The sequence below is a fragment of the Urocitellus parryii genome, chromosome 6 (assembly GCF_045843805.1).
Source record: "Urocitellus parryii isolate mUroPar1 chromosome 6, mUroPar1.hap1, whole genome shotgun sequence".
Classification (NCBI taxonomy): Eukaryota; Metazoa; Chordata; class Mammalia; order Rodentia; family Sciuridae; genus Urocitellus; species Urocitellus parryii.
Window position 1 is genome coordinate 195,101,884 of NC_135536.1, and position 20,453 is coordinate 195,122,336.

At 44.8% G+C, this 20,453-nt stretch overlaps 1 protein-coding gene across 1 annotated transcript; it reads left to right on the forward strand.

Moving 5' to 3' along the window:
* Positions 1-2,452: 2,452 nt before the first annotated feature.
* Positions 2,453-13,396, forward strand: Wfdc3 (WAP four-disulfide core domain 3). Its single transcript, XM_026408347.2, has 5 exons — positions 2,453-2,531; positions 2,989-3,120; positions 3,916-4,062; positions 11,209-11,340; positions 13,212-13,396. The coding sequence occupies exons 1-5, from the start codon at positions 2,453-2,455 to the stop codon at positions 13,394-13,396; spliced, it is 675 nt and encodes a 224-aa protein (XP_026264132.1).
* Positions 13,397-20,453: the final 7,057 nt, after the last annotated feature.

The window sequence follows — 20,453 nt, forward strand, 5'->3', positions numbered from 1 at the left end:
CGCTGAGTTGCTTAGCGCCTTGCTCTGGCTGAGGCTGGCTTGGAACTCGCCGTCCTCCCAAGCTGCCGGGACGACATCCTCCCAAGCTGCTGGGACGACAGGCGTGCGCCACCCCGCGGGCTACAGCTTCTAATATATTTCGGCCGGAGCCTCCAAAATTGGAGGAACCTAAAGCGTGGACCAGAAACTCCGCGTGGGAAAGCGGGGCCTGTGCCATCCCAAACACGCACCGCCTCTCTCCTCGCTCTGACCTCAGGGCTGCCTCCAGGGCAGCAGAATGAAGGCTGGGTCTTGCTCTGTGAGCCTCCCTTGCCTGCAGAGAGCTGGGCTTCTCTTCCCGGAGGAGTGGTTCTGGGATGAGCTGGGAGGATGGGCTTAACTGTGGCATTCCCCAGGCCCCCCATAGCTCTGTCTCAGAGGTAAGATGTCCCCGAATAGAACTGGATTCATTTATGGGTGGTAGAGAAAATGACTCTTGCCAGATCACAATATCGGGTAGTAGAAAGTGCAGGAGTTCTGCAGTCAGAAAGATCAGGGTTCAGATGTGATGTGGTATGGTGGTTAAGAATACTGGATATGGGCCCGGGGCAGTGGCACAGGCCTGTAATCCCAGCGGCTCAGGAGACTGGGACAGGAGAATCCCGAGTTAAAAGCCAACTTTAACAAAGGCGAGGGGACCCTGTCTCTTAAAAAAAAAAAAAAATAGAGCTGGGAATGTGGCCCTGTGGCAGAGTGCCTCTGAGTCCAGTCCCCAGTAAACGCCCCCCCCCCATCCTCCAAAAAATATTGGATATGGAATTGGACTACCTTCTTTTGTTCTACTACCTACTAGCTGTGTGACCCACTTTCTTAAACTCTGTGTCTTAGTTTTTCAACTGTAAAGTGGGAATAATAGCACCTGCCTTAGAGGGTTGTAATGAGGAGTAATGAGTTAATTCTTTCAAACCACTTAATTTTACCCCCCTGGTATTGGGGATCAAATCCAGAGCATCATGTATGCCAGCCAAGCACTCTACCACTGATCCACATCCCACCCCCCCATACAAAGTGCTTAAAACTATGGTACAACTAGCCCTTCAAATAATACTGTTACTGTTCCAATGTTCCAGAGGCTACCATTTATTGACATTCTTTCCAACCTCTCTGAGTCAATTTTTCCTTCCTTCCTTTCTTCCTTCTTTTTATACTGGGTACTTCATCTCCAGTCCTTTTTATTTTCTAATTTGAGGCAAGGTCTCACTAAGTTGCCCTAACTGGTCTTGGACTTGAGATCCTCCTGCCTCAGCCTCCTGGGTAGCTGGGATTACAGGCACGCACCACCATACCTGGCTTTTATATCAAGTTTCTTACTTTTGCAAGATTATTGTGTGAATTAAAATAAATAATGTATATGAAGTACATACTAGATATTAAACAAGTTTTAATTATTTCGTTGCTCCAACATCAGCCTTTTAACATTAAGGGCAACTTCCTTGCACCAAACTCTTTGGCTGTATTAAGATTTTTACCAGGGCTGGGGATGTGGCTCATGCGGTAGCGCGCTCGCCTGGCATGCATGCGGCCCGGGTTCGATCCTCAGCACCATATACAAAAACAAAGATGTTGTGTCCGCCCAAAACTAAAAAATATTAAAATTCTCTCTCCCCCCCCCCCCCATTAACAAAAAAGATTTTTACCTTGTACTTTTAATGTTCCCTCACTTTAGCCCTACAGTGCTAAGCTGTGCCAGTGGACACCACTAGCTGACCAAATACATGAGCAAGACAGATAAAATAAAAACAGAGGAAGAAGAGATAGGGGAAGGGGGCATATGTGCTGTGAGTCATAGCAACTCTTCTCTTGAGTTTACCAACTAGCCAGAATGTAGGGTTTTGGTGCATTCGCATTAGCTTTGAACAAACTCAAGTAGTGCTGCTCTATAGTTGTGTTTTTTTTTTTTATAGTTTCTAAGGGGCCATTTCATTCTGTCTCTTCTAGATTGCTCTGATGAGCAGGAACTACAATGTTGGTAAACTTTGTTATTTGCTTAGCTTGGCTGTTCTCTTATTAAGTCATGCCTCTAGTCCTTCCCTTTGTCATTTCACCCAAGTCCTTCGAAAGGCCTGGAGGCTCTCTTCATCCTCTACCCAATGACTCTCCCTCCATTTTTTCCAGCTTCCCACTAGAATCCTCACTGTTGTCTAGGGGTACTGTGTGAAAAACTGCATTACAGAATTTGATTACCCCATCACATGTGCCCTATGGTAGTGCCAGGAATTTTCCCACACATCACCAACCAATCACTCTTCTTGTTGTCAGGAGAAGACATTCTTGGGCAGTATTGCATAAGGGAAGACTTTGGGACTGGGTTGAGGTAGATTCTCTGGTCCTGCCCTTTCTTTGGTTGATACTCTGGGAAGGTGTTCACCTCTGGCCTGAAATGGGCTCACATCTCAACCTCAGCATCATCAGGATGATAAGCTACCTCTTTCTTCTGAAGGCGCTTCTAGCTTTTGGGTTCCTGGCATCCTGGGTAACAGCAGAAGAGCATGGTGAGCTATCATTTGGGATCCCTGGCTAACATAAAGTGACTAGAGGAGAAGTCTCCCCTGCCTCCTCCCAGTGTGAGGTTCCTCTTTTGTGGAGACAATCATCTCTGTAGGACAGGACTGGATAAATAGATTCTTAGGACAGTAAGGGTAAATCCTCTTGGCCTTCTTTTCCTTCTCTGGACAAGGAGACAGGACTTACTAGAAGTTCCAGTTATTCTTTAGAGCTCATTAAATGAGACCACCAGGATCACCCCAGCTCTGAATGTGCAGCACAGCTGGTGCTTTAGGAGTGGAGAAAGGGAGTTAGTAGTTGTGTGGGAGGAGGAGAAGCTGGGTGCTGAGATAATTTGGATAGGAATGCTTGGAGATGCTGAAGTTCTTGAAGCACTCTTGGGCTCCATTCCTCATTTCCCAAGGCCTAATCAGGTATCCCAACTTTCTTTGTTCTCTTTTGCAGTGAAAGAGGGAGAATGCCCTCCTGATGAGAACCCGTGTAAAGAGCTGTGCCAGGATGATGAGTCATGTCCTCCTGGGCAGAAGTGCTGCAGCACGGGCTGTGGTCAGGTCTGCCGAGAATACTTTCCTATAGGTATGTTGGCATGGAGGACACAATACCAGTATGCTCTCTGGCCTTGCCTTTGGGATGGATAAAACCAAGAGCTTCCTGCTTCTCAGATTGGCTCTTGCTATCTAACTTGCCTAAAGAACTTCTTATTTTTCCTTTTTGGAAAAAAAAAAGGCGGGGGGGTCTCCTTTCCTCATAAGTTGATTTGTCTTTTATTTTTTTGGCATGAGGGGTTGAGCCCAGGGCTTTGTGCATGCTAGGCAACTGCTCTGCCACCGAGCTACGTCCCCAGCCAGGAGTCCTTTCTTTATTATTCAGCACTCCAGTTCTTTGCCTTTTATCAGGAAAGAGCACACCACTGATTGTCAATGTCTTTTACTTTGGACTCAGTTCCTGTAAGTCACAAGAGGGGCAGAGTTCTGAAGGGGAGCCTGTTTAAGATAGTGATTTCTCTTAGGAGCAGACAGACCTTTTTAAGCCTTAAACAAACTTTAAAATCTTAAGGTTCTTTGTGTGTGTGTGTGTTGGGGACTGAATTCATGGACTTGCACATGCAAAGCATTCTTTCTACCACTGAGCTACATTCTCAATCGCATCTTAAGTGATAGCCTCAGTTTCCTCATCTGTAAAATAGAGATGATTGTGAGAATCAAATGCGTTGTTCCTGGTAAAAGGTGAATATCAATAGATGTTTTCATAAGTGTTGACTATTGTTGGTGGCTTTAGTGACACCCTTCCTCTGCTTCTTCTTTACGCTATGCTTCTAGGTGTTACAGGGCACCATATCTCCTTCCTGTTGCCATCTCTGTTTCTTTACAGGGATGAAAAGAATCTGTCCCAGGATTGTTCGGAAACGATCCTGTTTTAAAAGTTGCACCACCGATGACACATGTCCAGGTGTAAAGAAGTGCTGTACGTTTGGCTGCAGCACAGCCTGTGTGGCCCCAGTCTCTCATTTCAAGCTGGGTAAGACATCCCACCCCCGCACCTTGGGGTCTGATTGACCCGCTGGTTTCTCTCTCAAAATGCACACACCCTCTGGCACTCCTACTTCACTTTGAGAAACAATAATTAAGTGCCTATTATATTATGAGAACTTTAAGAAAAAGATATGCAAATGGTACTGAAGCCATGATGATTGGTAGGATGTGGCCCAGCTAGGTGAGGAAGGTGCCGGAAGGTCGATGGCGGCCTATTATTTGTAGGCAGGTTTGAAAGCCATTGGGTAATTCCCAATTCCCAGTTGCAATATTCTCTATTAAAACCTTAGCTCAAGAATATGTAAAGAGATAGTAAAATAGAATCCGGGTGCTTATTTGGAAGACCCCAATCATTTGCTTCTGAGACTCTACCCGTTCTGTGCACTCACAGGAGATGGCCATCTCCCATTGAAAATGGATTCTTGTTTATTCTGGTTCTCGTGGAGAGATATTTGAAAGAAAAATTTCCCTCTTACAGGGTTCTATTTCTCCACTTATGCATTCATTCCTTCAACAAATTTTATTAAATGCTTTCTGTTTATCAGATCCAGTGATGGGTTCTGGGTATATGATAATGAACAAAGTAGTTCTGTCCATGCGTTTATGGGGTTTATCACCTAGTAGGCGAGAAAGAAAGAGGTTGTTAACAAACAAGCATGTAAGTAAATACATCAGGTCAAACTGTGATGAGGCTCTGAGAGAAGGAATAATGGGGGGACTGGCTTCAGAGGAGGAGTCGAGGAAGGTGTGTCTGAGGTAGTGACTGTTTTTGTTTGTTTGCTTTTTTGATACTGGGAATCGAATCCAGGAACTACATTCCCAGCCCTATTTATTTATTTATTTTAAAATTTGAGACAGGATCTTGTTGCTGAGGCTGGTCTTGAACTTGCAATCCTCAAAGTCAGTGGGACTGCGGACGTTCACCACCATGCCTAGCTGCAGCCTGGAGAAGGAGCCGAAGTCAGCCAGGTGAAGGGGTGATAGATATGGCAGGAAGAGTGAGACCCAGGTGGCGAGGTCTTCAGATGACAAGGAGTCGCCCATTTAAGAAAGTGAAAACAAGCTGGTGTGGTTGGCATAGAGGCAAAAGGGGGAGAGTGAAGCCAGCCGAGGATGGAGACCTCTGACACTATGGAGGTGGCAGTCGGAGACTATGGAGGTTGAAGGGACAGCTTTCTGCTGTGTTCTTCAGCTCCTTCACCAGGCCCTCGAGAGGCTCCTAAAAGGTATTAGAAATTAGGCACATCTTCCATGTCTAGTCCCCCTTTTTATTTTCCTGTTGTTTTAGGATTTTCCTCTACTTCTGCTTGTTTGTGCTTCCCAGTATATTTTATTATTAGACTGCTTGTTTATTATACCTACTTATAAGGCCACTTTTAATTTATTGCCTATGTTTAAGGACACTCTATTGAAGTGATGCTAGTTATATAAATTAACTATTACAATGTGGAATCTTTATCTCTTCCTATTGTTCGAGTGTACTTGGTACCCTTTGTGTTGTTTCATAGTTTTAAAATATTTATCAATGAATTTACACCTAGGCCTCTCTGCTGCTGAAATACGGGGTCTTCTATTTCCTGAAGGAGCTAGAGCCATTCTCTCACTGAGTGCATGTGGCAGCATGTTAGAGTGGAAAGCACAGGTCTGGGATTTCAGGGGCCTGGGATCAGGCCTGATGTTCACCAGCTACTGGCCAGCAGGTCCCTGGGCAAGTCTCTTCTGTTTCTCTGAGCCTCCGTTCCTTTATTTGTAAGATGGAAAGAATAAACCCTGGAGGGTTGTTTTGATGACTCAGAGTATTTAAGATGTTTGGCCCTTAATGTACAGTGGATTTCTTCTTCCTGGCATTGAAAGGGGGCCCAGTCAGAAGTACAGTGTCTAACCTGTCCTTTTTACCCAGAACCAGGATCAATTTCTCCTTCCCCATTACCTCCTCTCAGAGACTCTGAAGCTCCAAGCACATGACATTTCCTTTCAGCCAAGCCTCCACAGGTAGCAGATGCCTTCCCAGTGTCCACTAGGGCTGTTTGTGCCTGGCTCAGGCAGCCGTCTTGGGCAGCCTGCCTGTATGAGAGAATAGAAGGTTGTACTCCTTGCCTGGACTCTTGAGGCTCAGCTCTGGAATCAAAGCCTGGGAATCTGTCTTAGGCGGATCACTCACTGCAGCTCATAGATTCTGGTACAATCTTCCCAGTGTCTGAGGCTGAGAGCGAGGCTGACATTCAAGCACAGTACCTTTGTGAACTGCTCTGGCCCTGGCTGGCCCAAAGGGTTTCCTTCCCCCCTGGAGCTAGGCAGGCAGGTCAGAATGGTGATCTGACGCTGTCTCAGAGCCTGCTGGCTGACCAGGGTCCCCAGCCTGGAAGGTGAGGTTGTCTGTTAGTAGCAGTAGTTGGTAGTTAACTATTTTTCTGCAGCTCCATTCCTGGGAAGGGCTGGCTACTCACCCAGTGGGATTGTTTGCTAGGAAACTCTTCTTCCTGGGCTAAGAAAAATTCCTGCTTTCCTTAAGCTCTGACATTGCCAGAGGTTTACCATGGGTAGTGCCAGAATGTTTGGCAAGGTGGAGGGGCAGTCAGGTTGCCTGAGGGCATGGGTAGACTCTGGGACTTGCTCTCAGTTCTGGTCTGAGGATGGGACTGCAAACTGGTGCAACCATTATGGAAAGCAGTATGGAGATTCCTCAGAAAACTTGGAGTCCTTTTGAAGATGGAGTTGACAGCACTACTAAAGCAGTGAGTGGCTCTGCAAAGGGCGTGTCAAGAACGATGTTAAGTCAGGCTTGAGCACTGGGGGATAATTGTGCTCTAGACTGAGATGGGAGAACCTGGGGAGGAAGAGACTTTGTAGAAAAGGTTAAGATTAAGGTCCAGGAGTTGTCTTTGCGGGCTCTGCATGGCTCACCTCTGTAGTGAATGAAACTGGATCACTCCAGATCCCCTGTGAGCCTGCTTTGTTTATTATAACACATGCGTTATATTATGTCCTTTGTATGGGTTGATGGCTTGGGCTCCTCTTGTGTCTGGCTGACCTCTTTCTCTCTCTTTTTCTTTTTGGTACTGGGTATTGCAAGGGACACTTAACCACAGAGCCACATCCCTAGCCCTTTTTTTGTATTTTATTTAGAGACAAGGTCTCACTGAGTTGCTTAGCACCTTGCTGTTGCTGAGGCTGGCTTTGAACTCACGATCCTCCTGCCTCAGCCTCCAGGGCTGCTGGGATTACAGGCTTATGCCACCATGCCTGGCTGGCCGACCTTCTTCTAAATCCCCACTTCAGGTTGTACAAAGCAGAGTTAGTACAGCAAGATGGAGTCTGCTATTCTTAGAAAGGTCTGCTGGCAAGACTGGCCCTTGGCTGGCTTCTGGGAAATTGGATTTTGGGAGTGTTGCTACCTTCCTAGTTGATAACAGTGGCTCATTGTGCCCAGACTGTTTGTGCAAGCAATGTGGCTTAGGCTGAATACCTGCTTTCCTTTCCGGGAGTGTGACTTTGGTATGTGCTGGGCAGAGGGTGCCTACATGACCAGCCTGCAGTAAAACTGTGCGCACTGAATCTCGAATGAGTTTTCCTGGGAGATGACACTTCACATACATTGTCACAATTGTCTACTAGAGGAATCAAGTGCATCCTGTGTGATTCCCCTGAAAGGACTCTTAGAAACCTGTCTGGCTTCCTTGTGACTTGTCCCATGTACCTTTTCTCTTTGGTGATTTTGCTTTAATAAATCACAGCCATGAGTATGACTATATGCTGAGTCCTCTGAGGAATCACTGAGGCTGTGAGTGGTCTTGAGGGCTCCTGGCATGCTGGTTTATAACTTTTCCAAAGCCCTAAAACTGTCGGCCTCTGGATCTTCTCTTTTGGCAGTATTAGAGTGGGTCTCAGTGTTGGTTGATTATTTTTTGAGTGATCCTTACTGAAGGGTAGGGGGAAATTATGTGGTTCAAAAGACATAAGACCTGGTGCCTACCATCAATGGGACCTCATTCTGCTACTACTGACCTCAGATTGCAAGAAAAGGGGAGTAGGTTTGATAGTTCAGAGGGCCTTTCTTGGCTTAAGATGTTCTGAAATTTCACTTTTATGACAAAAATTGGCATCCTTCTGGAAGAAAGTAGAGGTGAAGTCAGAGTGGGAATTGGGGTGAGGCGGCAGTAAGCTTGCATTTTCTGGACTTCAGATTACTACTTTTTTGTGTGATCCCTTGGGGTCTTGGGAGAGGTACAGATGCAGGGATTGGGTGGCCATCCTAGTTTTGGGCTGCCATTCTTATTTCTCATCCTGATTCCTCATAAGATCATTAAGAGGTGATGGGGAACCAATGCTTTATGAGGAACTGAGCTTACCTAGCCTGACAAAGTGAAAGGCAGAGGATCTTATCCAAGAGATGAAGGAGGCATGTTTTTGAAAGGTCCTGGTAATAGAAAAAGAACCAGTGGATAGAATTTCGAAAGAACTGGATTCCAGGTGAGTATAAAGGACGATAAAGACTGCCTTGCTGGAGTGTAAGAATGACGTAGTCTGCTAGTGGCGGTGACACATGCTGTCATTCCAGTGACTTGGGAAGCTGAGGCAGGAGGATTGAAAGTTCAGAGTCAGCCTCAGCGGGCGGGGCTGGGGATGTGGCTCAAGCGGTAGCGCGCTCGCCTGGCATTCGTGCGGCCCAGGTTCGATCCTCAGCACCACATACCAACAAAGATGTTGTGTCCGCCGAGAACTAAGAAATAAATATTAAAAATTCTCTTTCTCTCTCTCTCTCTCTCTCTCTCTCTCTCTCTCTTTTCTCTCACTCTCTCTTTAAAAAAAAAAAAGAAAAGAAATATAATTGAAAACAACAACAACAAAAACAAAGTCAGCCTCAGCCATTTAGTGAGGCCCTAAACAACTTAGCAAGATGCTATCTCAAAGTAAAAAATACGAAATAAAAAGGGCTGGGGTTGTGGACTCAGTGGTTGAGCACCCCTGGGTTCTATCCCTAGTACCAAGCAACCAACCAACCAAACAAACAATAACAGAAAAAAAAAAAAAGACAAAGAGGAAGGAAGACCTCATTAATTCCAGATGTTTGAGCTGAAAGAAAGGAATTATTTGGCAGGTATTTGAGTGAAAGTCAGGGTGACATTATTGCCGGGCACAAGTCAAAGGGGTATGCTGTGACCCTCAGGACCTGTATGGCTTCTAAAATCTGGCAAAATCCCGGGGACCTCAAGGATACTCGACATGGAAGGGAGTAGAGATAGGGCCTCTCTGCATTGTCCTGGGAATGAGGCTAGAGGGCAGAGATGCTCTTGGCATTGGCCACATCAGAACCTTGCCCAGCACAGTGGTGAAATCTGGGAGATAGGTGCTCTCGGCCCCTCTCCCTAGGGTTCATGGCGTAACTCCGAGAAGTGTGCGTCACTGGGTTTTTCCACCAGGGAGATTTCCATACTCAGCCCTCTCAACTGTGGGACAAAAGTCTTTTGCTCTTTGTTTAGATGGAACTTGAGTGTTGGTCAAGCAGATGAGGAGGTGTGGGAGGCGTGTCAGGTGGTTCCAGTGACCACATTTTCTGTATAAAAACTCAGGACCAGTCTTGACTGAGTTCACAATGGCAGGAAACATTTGGGAAATCCCAGGGGGAGGTCAGACGGCCCGCTGTTCAGCTGCAGTTGTGCCCCCTGGAGTCCAGCCCTTGCTCTTCTCCCCGCGCAGACTTCCTGGGACCACCCAATGCAGGCACACTTACCTGTTGCTATGCAGAGCACCGGGCTGCTCCTGGTCTGGTTTTCTAGGAAGCCATTAATTGCCTGTCACCTCTCTCTCTCTCCATTTAAAAAAAGAAAACAAAACCCTGGAATAAACACTAGGACACCTGCGTCATGGTGAGTTGGTTTGTTTGGATGAGGCCTTCTTTGGGTGTGCCAGCTCCTGAGGGCTGGCTTAGTTGACTGCGTGTTTTAAGGATGGTGTCACAGAAAGTACTTCATTTTGTTACTCTTAGCTGTCATTCTGGGAAAGCCTCATTCTCTCCTCCGGATTTCATTATCTTCACAGGGGTGTTGAGGGGGAACATCTGGGATGTGTTTAGCTACCCACCACAGAAGATTTGATAGAGCAGGGTTCCTTGTCCTCACCCAACGAGAAATCCTGAAGTAGTTACCAGGGCTGGTCCGGTGGCTCTGTGGTGCAAACAAGATAGAGTGATTTCTCTCATTCTCCCTGGCAATTCTTGATTGTGTCCTCCTGCTAGTTGCCTCCTGGTCTTGAAGAAGGCTGCTCTCCCTTTCCACATGGTCTGTCTTTGGACTGGAAGAAGGAAGAATCAGGGGATAATTTGTATCAGAAATGCACAAGTTTCTCTAATTTACGTTTTAATTTGGTCACCCCTACTTCCAGAGAATACGGAGAAGTGAATCATTTTAGTGAATTTATTGCCTCTCAGGACAAACATGGGGTTCTATTAAGGAGTGTTTCACTTATATGTTGCAGTGTAACAAACCATCTCTAAATGTAGTGGCCCAAAGTAGTAACAGCTAATTCTGTCTCACGGGATTGACTGGGGCTTAGCTGGGGGGTTCACCTACCCTCATGGGAGGCTGAGGTCACCCATGCAGGGCACTTGAGTGCAGCTGGCATGTCCAGGATGGCTTCTCCACTCCAGCTTCTCTGTCCATGGGGATCTCCTCATTTCACAATCTAGCTCAAGCTGGTTTCCAGAATGGCAGCTGGTTTCCAAGAGGACAAGTCCCAATGTGGTGTTTATTACGTCTCTGCTTGTGTCACTCTTGTGAATGTCCCGTTGGTGGAAGTAAGCCTTGGTTCAGAGTGACTATGGACTGGCTTTGCCCGGGCACGAGTGCCAGGAGATTAGTGTGAATGTCTTCCAAGTATGAAAGAAGGCAGAAAGACTCTAGTGGTTTAGAGCTGGACGGGGGTTTTCAGACTGTGAGTGCTAAAATCAGTTTATGGCCAGCATTGAAAAAAAGAATAGAAATCATATGAAACATCAGGTCACATGGCATACAGGACACGTGTAAGTATGTACATATATACATATATGTATGTGTTAACGTATGACACAGTGAAATGTGTGTTTCACACTCGGGACTTGAGAGCCTCTGGACTTCAATGCTTGATTCTCTGGCAGGGTCTGATGGTGAATGTCCCGAGGACCCCCTTCCCTGCGAGGAGCAGTGTGACGGGGATGCGGCCTGTCCTCTGGGGCACAAATGCTGCAGCACCGGCTGTGGCCACACCTGCCGTGGAGACATCAAGGGAGGTGTGTTTTCTTTTAATTCATTTTTTATCTGTTGTTTTTAGATATATATGACACTAGGATGTATTTTGACATATTATACATACATGGAATGCAGCCTGTTACAATTTTTGGGATGGGAGTATGGGGATTGAACTCAGGGGCACTCAACCACTGAGCCACATCCCCAGCCCCGTTTTGTATTTTATTTAGAGACAGGGTCTCACTGAGTTGCTTAGCACCTCACTTTTGCTGAGGCTGGCTTTGAACTTATAATCCTCCTGCCTCAGCCTCCTGAGCTGCTGGGATTATAGGCATGCACACAGTGTCCAGCCCATTATGATTTTGATTCCATTCTTGTGGTTGTACATTATGTGGAGTTACACTGGTCGTGTACTCATATATGAGCATAGGAAAGTTATGTCCAGTTCATTCTACTGTCTTTCCTATTCCCATTCCCCTCCTTCCCTTCTTTCCTCTTTGTCTAATCCAAAGAACTTAAATACTCCCTCTTCCACCCTCCCTTGTTATGTGTTAGCTCCCACATATCTGAGAGAACATTTGGCCTTTGGTTTTTTGGGGACTGGCTCATTTCACTTAACATGATGTTATCATTTTCATCCATTTACTCAAAATGCCATAATATCATTTTTCTTTAAGGCTGAGTGATATTCCATTGTGTGTATATACTACATTTTCTTTATCCATTCATTTGTTGAAGGGCACCTGGGTTGGTTCTTGGCTGTTGTGAATTGAGCTGCTCTAAACATTGATGTGGCTGTGTCACTGTAGTAAGCTGTTTTTAAGTCCTTTGGGTTTGCGCCGAGGAGAGGGATAGCTGGGTCAAATGGTGGTTCCACTATGAGGAATCTAGGGAGGGATGTTGGCTCTTGTGGGAAGAAGTTCTGAAGTGCTCCCTGGGTTGCAGAATCAACCTGAGACGCAGCCCGGGTGGGTATTCCTGTTCCAATTCCTTTGGTTTTTCAATATTACAAAAAAGCTTGTGTGTATTTTCAAGTACTCCTTTTGTGTACTGTGGAACTCCACTTCAGAATCATTGGCCCAGATTTGTTTAGTCCCTTGGTATTCCCAGGAATTGCTCCAAGTGTTGGCCTTTTGTCCTTCTGTGGCATGTAACCTGTCAGGGAATACAGATATTAAACAAGGAATTACAGATATTCCTTGATTTAATGATGGGCTCACACCCAATAAACATACCATAAGTAGAAAGTGCGTTTAGTACCCCGACCCTACCACACCTTCTAGCTCGGCACTGTCACGGCCCACTGTAGAGGTTCGGTTCTGTGTCCACCTCCTTCTGTGGCTGAGTAGCCCAGCCTTGCAAGAATAGTGTGCTGCTTATAAGTAGTCTGGGAAAGGAAAATATTCAACATCTGAAGTGTGGCTTCTACTGAGTAGGTACATCTTTTCAGCATCCAAAGTTGAGAATCCTTCATCCTGAGCTGGGGACCATCGGAACAATAAAGTCTGAGAGAAGAGACGGGGACAGGGTGCTTCAGAAGCACGCCGCAGCACACCACCCCTCATCAGGGGCGGACAAGAAAGTGACGCCCCCAAGCCCAAGCATGAGAGAGAGAGGGGAGAGGGGAGCCTGTCCTGCAGTCCACTTGTCCCTACCCCAAACCTGCCTAGCCACCAACCCCTGAGGGACTCCAGGGAGTTTCTTTGGGACACTATTTGAAACCTCTTGGCTCAGAGTCTTGGGTGCCTAAGGTTCTCAGACACTCTAGCTTCCTGGCTTCTCAGCCAGATGGGTTAAAACCTAGTTAGGGGTCCAGAGCCAACTCACTGGGAGTCCCCGTGTCTGAGTTCTAGATGGAACCTGGGGACAGTGGAGCCAATGCCCTGTCTCTTTACCTGTCCTTTCCCCCCAGGGCGGGCTGGGAATTGTCCCACCTTTCTGGTAGGCCTGTGTATCGTGGAATGCATGATGGACGAGAACTGTCAAGCTGGGAAGAAGTGCTGCAAGTCAGGATGCGGCCGTTTCTGTGTCCCACCGGTCCCGCTACCCCAAAGGTCCTTGAACTTCAACAGGACCCTCAGGTCTGATGTGAATTAGGTGAGAACAGTCCCCCCAACAACCAATATCAAGGTACAAAGAGCAGCTTAGGTCCTGGAAGGGGACTGCTGAAGGTTCAGAAGACGGTTAGGGAGAAAGACCCTGTGTCACCAAGCGAACCTGCTGTGGTCATATGGCTTGGAGGTGTAAGGTGGGTAGGTAGGGATGGGATGTGACCTGGGTGTGTCAAGGTGGGGCTGGCTCAGACAGTGTGTGGGACAGGCGGTGTGATTGTTAGGGGAGTGAAAGGGTGGCAGTGGGGGCAGAGGGACAGAGGATCAGGGGATAGGCATAGCTCCTCTTTTTAATGACGGAGATTCAAGGTGGACTTCTGTGTGACCAGAGGCTGCAGTTGGGTATTCAGGAAGCAGGTAGCCGTGTCCACTTTTGAGAGCAGTGTCTGCCAGGGTTCTTGAGGGTGGAGGGAGGACACGGTGGGTGGCTGGAGCCGGAGGCACAGTGTGACTTGATCTTTCTTCTATTTGCAGAGGCCTTGGTGCCCTACTTGTCCTGATTTGTCTGGAACTTCATTAGTGACTCCTGGAGGTTTATCCTGGCAGCCAGGAGAGGGTGACATCCCGGGGCTTGTGACACTCCCAGGGGCCCTCACAGCCCGCTCTGTTCTGCTTTTCCCCCTCCCTGGCCTGCAGCACAGGAGAAGCAGTCCTGCTGGGGTGGGTGTGGGTGCGCCTCTTCCCCAATAAAGGCTGGTGCTGGCCTGTCCCTGTGTCTGGGCTCAGGTGAGGCGGGGCTGGGAGGCTGCTGAGGGAGGCTGGGGGAGCAATAAAAATGGGTGTGGTTGGGTGTGGCTGGGAGAGAGATGGGTGGAAGTAGTGTCCTCCTCTAGCCGCAGAGGTGGGGCTGGGGAGTTCCTCTTTTGGGGCCTGTTTGCCCCCCCACCTTTTTAAATTGGAGAATGTGAGCTGGGGGGGCAGGGGAGGCTGGCTACTTTATTGCCTGAACGTCCCCACTTTAGGCCTTCTTCCTTGAAGGCACTTTGTCCCCTCCGTGTGGTTTCACTCCAGGTAAACAAGGTGATTTTGAAAAATTGTGGTTTTTCTTATGTGTGTACCCAAAATGGGCCATATTATGTGTCTTGGAGATCTTTTATGTTATCACATATATTCTTTTTGTGTGTGCATCTTAGAATTAAAAAAAACTATTTATTGTTTTTAGATATACATGAAGGTGGGGTATATTTTGACATATTATACCTACGTGGAATCACCGTGTTCCCTTTCTGATCCATTCTGGGGTTGTACATGAGGTGGTTTTACACTGGGTGTGTGTCATATGTGAGCGTGGGAAAGTTAGGCCCAGCTCACTGCACTGTCTTCCTATTCTCATCCCCTTCCTTCCCTTCTTTCCCTTTTTTATACTTCCCCTTCCTACCCTTCCTTGTTAGGGTTAGCATCCACATATCCACATATCAGAGAGAACATTTGGCCTTTTTGTTTTTTAGTTGTAGATGGACACAATATCTTTTATTATTTATTTATTTATTTATTTTTATGTGGTGCTGAGGATAGAACCCAAGACCTCACACGTGCAAGGCAAGCACTTTACCACTGATCTACAACCCCAGCCCCAGGCCTTTGAATGTTTTGGAACACGGTTATTTTACTTAACATGATATTCTCCAGTTCCATCCATTTACCCGCAAATGCCACAATTTTATTATTCTTTATGACTGAGTAATATTCCATTGTGTATATATACCACATTTTCTTTATGCATTCGTCTGTTGAGGGTACCTAGGTTGATTCCATAGGTTGGCTATTGTGAATTGAACTTCTATAAACATCGATGTGACTGTGTCACAGTAGTATGCTGATTTTAAGTCCTTTGAGGATCAGGATAACTGGGTCAAATGGTGGTTCTATTCCAAGTTTTCTAAGGAATCTCCATACTGCTTTTCAGAGTGGTTGCACCAATTTATAGTCCCACCAGCAATGCATGAGTGAACATTTTTCCCCACATCCTCGCTAACATTACTACTTGTATTCTAATAATTGCCAATCTCATAGAGATAGAATCTCAGTATAGTTTTAATTTGCATTTTTTAATTGCTAGAGATGTTGAACATTTTTAAATAAATTTTTGACCCTTGTATTTCTTCTTCTGAGAAGTGTCTACTTAGTTCCTTTGCCCATTTATTGATTGGGTTATTTTTTTTTCCTGGTATGTTTTTTGAGTTCTTTATATATCCTGGAGATTAATGCTCTATCTGAGGTGCAAGTGGCAAAGATTTTCCTTCCACTATGTAGGCTCTATGTTCATGATCTTGATTATTTCCTTTGCTATAAATAAAAACATCCCATTTATTGATTCTTGATTTTACTTCTTGCGCTTTAGGAGTCTTATTGTGAAAGTATGTTCCTGAACCAACATGATGGAGGGTTGGGCCTATTTTTTCTTCTAGTAGGTGCTGGGTTTCTGGTCTAATAACAAGGTCCTTGATTCACTTTGAGTTTTGTGTAAGGTGACTTTAATTTCAGTCTACTACTTATGGATTTCCAGTTTTCCCAGTACCATTTGCTGAAGAGACTATCTTTTGTCTAATGTATGTTTATGGGGCCTTTGTCGAGTATGAGATAACTGTATTTATGTGGGTATGTCTCTGTCTTCTTTTCTGTTCCATTGGTCGTCTGTTTTGGTGCCAATACCCTGCCATTTTGTTACTATAGCTCTGTAGTATGATTTAAGGTCTGGTATTGTGATGCCTCCTGCTGCACTTTTCTCGCTAAGGATTACTTTGGCTATTTTATTTTTCCAAATGAATTTTATGACTGCTTTTTCTATTTCTATGAAGAACGTCAGAATTTTAATGGGAATTGCGTTAAATCTGTGTCTTTGGTAGTATGGCTATTTTGACAATATTAATTGTGCCTATCCAAGAATATGGGAGGTGGTCTTTCCATTTTCTAAGATCTTCAGTTTCTTTCTTCGGTGTTTTGTAGTTTTCTTTGTAGTTTTACCTCTTTTGTTAGCTTGATTCCAAGTATTTTTTTGAGGCTATTTTAAATGGAATAGTTTTCCTGACTTCTCTGCACTGATGTGTCATAGGTGAATAGGTATGCAACTGATTTGAGTTCATTTCATATCCTGTCACTTTGCTGAATCGTTTATGAGTTCAAGAAGTTTTTCAATAGAGTTTTTTTTGGAGGGGTCTTCTAAATATAGAATCATGTAATTGGAAAATAGGGACGGTGTGAGCTCTTCTTTTCCTTTGTATCCCTTTAATTTCTTTCTTTTGTCTAATTGCTCTGGCTAGAGTTTCAAGGACTATGTTGAATAGAAGTGGTGAAAGAGGGCATCCCTATCTTGTTCCAGTTTTTAGAAGAAATGCTTTAGATTCTTCTCCATTTAGAATGATGTTGGCCTTGGGGTTAACATAGATGGCTTTTACAATGTTGAGGTATGTTCCTAATCTCCCTAGTTTTTCTAGTGTTTTGAACATGAAGGGGTGCTGAAGTTTTTCAGATGCTTTTTCTGCATCTATTGAGATAATTATATGGTTCTTGTCTTTAAATGTAATGATGTGATGAATTATATTTGCTGATTTCCATATACTGAACCAACCTTTCATCCCTGGAACGAACCCCACTTGATCGTGGTGCACTATCTTTTTAATATGTTTTTATATTCAATATGCCAGGATTTTGAATCAGGAGAACATAGATATATAACCAGTTCAATTTCAAGCAATGAAATTGAAGATGTCACCAAAAGCCTACCAACAAAGAAAATCCCAGGACCAGGTGGATGGTCAGCTAAGTTCTACCAGACCTTCAAAGAAGAACTCACACCAACACTTCTCCAATTATTCCATGAAATCAAAAAGGAGGGAACCCTTCCAAACTCATAAAGCTAATATCACCCTGATATCAAAACCAGACAAAGACAATCTAGGAAAGAAAGCTTCAGACTAATATCATGAGGATGAACATAGATGCAAAATTCTTAAGCAAAATAGTGGAAAAGGAGTTTATTATCATTTTATTATTTATTAAAAAGCTAAAATAATACCTGTGTACACACAAACACACACACACACATGCACAGATATTCTTTTTTCTTGAGACAAGAACTTAACTTTGTGGCCCAAGCTGGTCTTGAACATCCTGGGCTTAAGTGATTCTCCCCACTCTTGAATAGCTGGGAGTACAGGTGCCCAGCTTTATGCACATGAAGTTTAACAAATTGAAATGGTAGAACTTTCAAGAGAAATAATAATCCGGGGGCTGGGGTTGTAGCTCAGTGGCAGAGCGCTTGCTTCCCATGTGTGAGGCACTGGGTTCGATCCTCAGCACCACATAAAAATATATAAAAAAGATATTGTGTCCATCTACAACTAAAACCAAAAAAACAAACAAACAAAAAAAACCAGTCTGGGAATCTTAAAATACTGTAGGATGATTTCCTGTCTGGTGGCGGGTGGGACTGGAGAGGGAGCTGTGGGGATGAGTTTGAGTAAGTGGGACGGTGGCTGTTCCAGATCATTCCTTATCTGGCCCACCCACCTTGTTCAGGTAGGAGCTGCTGACCTACCTGTGGGTGGCAATGGATGGGGATAAGGGGAGATGGGTGTAGCAAAGGAGAGAGTGGGGGGTGAAGATGGGGCCAAATCTAGATCTCCCCTTAACTTCCACTAGGGGTTTCTGGACAGCTTTTCCTACTGATGTACCTTAAACCAAAGAAGGCCCCATAACCATCCTCCTCAAGGTTTAAGTTGATTCCAACCTCAGTTCTGCAAAATATGTCTCAGTGGATCCTAATTCGGTCCCCTTATCCCTGCATCCTGCAGTTTTTTAATTTTTTGGTAGTTGGAGATGGACAGAATGCCTTTATTTTATTCACTGATTTTTCTGTGGTGCTCAAGTTTGAACCCAGTTTCTCACATGTGCTCGGCAAGTCTCTGCCACTGAGTGAACTACCACCCCAGCCCTGCAATTAGCTTTCGGCCACGGTGAAAAGCCACCCACACCTCCCCATCTCAGATTCCCCACGGTGGGCAGAATTCCTGGGCTCTGAGATTTGCCATTCCTTAAGCTAGGCTGACGATGTCCTGTTCTTTGACCAGAGCCAGTGAGTTTCACAGCTTCTCCGCTTTTCACCCACTGTTTTGAGAATCTGATTGTAGAAATCTGACTCCACATGATCAATACCATCTCTCTCTGCTTTGGTTCTAGATCTCACTGCTGTGTCTGGTGGGGCATTATGCTCTCAGTGAGTGGGGTCTGTGGTGTGAAGAGGGTGGGAAGTTGCTCCTGAGTTGAGTCTTCTATTTCCTGCCCATGCCACGCCCTCCTGTCAAGGGGATGGTACACAGAAAGGCCAGCTTCATATAGATTCACAATTACAAGAATGAGGAAGCCCTTATGTGAGTGGAAAGCCTTCTTTGCCGAGGGCTTTTTTCTCTGAGTCACTAGAGGGCAACATAAGTCCAAGTCATAGACTGTTAAATAAAACGACATTCTAGAAGGCTGCTTAAAGGAAAAGCTTACTATCTCTTTGTGTTCTTGGATCCCTGCTAAATTACACAACAAATTAAAGCCCTACTAAGAGAAACAAGAACAAACCAATCCTAAAACTAGTAGAAGGAAAGAAGTAATAAAGATAAGAGCTAAAATTAATGAAAAAAATACAAAGGATCAATGAAACAAAGATTTGTTTTTTTGAAAAGATAAATAAGATGGATAAACCCATAGTCAAACTAATTAAAAGAGACGACCCAAATTGATAACTTAGAGATGAAAACAGGGATATTACAAGAAGATATCACTGAAATTCAGAGAATCATTCTAGACTGTGGTTGGTTGGTTTTTGGTACTAGGGTTTGAACCCAGGGGTGCCTTACCACTGCGTTACATCTCTAGCCTTTTTATTTTTTTGAGACAAGAGTCTCACTAAGTAGTTGAAGGTCTCACTAAATGGCTGAGGCTGGTCTCAGACCTTCGATCTTCCTGTCTCAGGCTCTTGAGTTGCTGGGATTACAGGCCTGCACCACTATGACTGGTCAAGGGACTGTTTTGAAAAATCTATATTCCAATAAATTGTAAAACCTAGAAGAAATGGATAAATTTCTAGACACGTATAACCTATCAAATTTGAACCAAGGGGATATAGAAAACTGGAAAAGATTAATAACAAGCAACGAGATTGAAGCAGTAATAAAAAGCCTCCCAACAAGGAAAAGTCCAGGACCAGATGGATTCACAGCTGAAATTTATCAGATCTTTAAAAACTAACACCAACACTCCTCAAGTTATTCCACAAAGCAGAAAGGGAGGGAACACTTCCAAACTCATTCCATGAAGCCATAATTCCCCGGATACCAAAACAGAATAAGGACACATCAAGAAAAGAAGATCACAGACCACTATCCTTGATGAACATAGTGACAAAAATCTTGAATATGTGAAAATTGAATTCAGTGACACATCAAAAAGATCAGAGCCTCATGATCAAGTTGGTTTTGCCCCAGGGAGGCAAGGATGGTTCAACACCCACAGATCAATAAAGGTGAACCATGTAAATAGAATCCAGGACAAGACTCACATGATTGTCTCAACAGATGCAGAAAAAACCGTTGACAAAACTTAACACCTCTTCATGATAAAAAAAAACCCTGAAGAAACTAGGGACAGATGGAACTCCATGTAATAAAGGCTGTATACTACAAACCCCAAACCAATTTCATACTGAAAGGGAAAAACCTGGAAGCATTTCCTCTCAAGTCAGGAACAAGACAAAGAGGTCCAATAGAGTCCTATCCAATACAGTATTTGAAATTTCATCCAGAGCAATTAGGCAAGAGAAGAAAGAAAAGGGATACAAACAGGAAAGGAAGAAGTCAAATTATAATTGTTTGCAGATGACGTGATCCTATATTAGAAGACCCAGAAGACTCCACCAGTCAATGGGTGAGAGGTAGGGAGGGAGGGAGGAAATGTTGGAGTGTAATATTGGCTAACTTAATTGTTACATTATATGCATGTATGACTATATAACGACAGATCCCATCAACATCTATATAAATAAGCAGATCCCATCA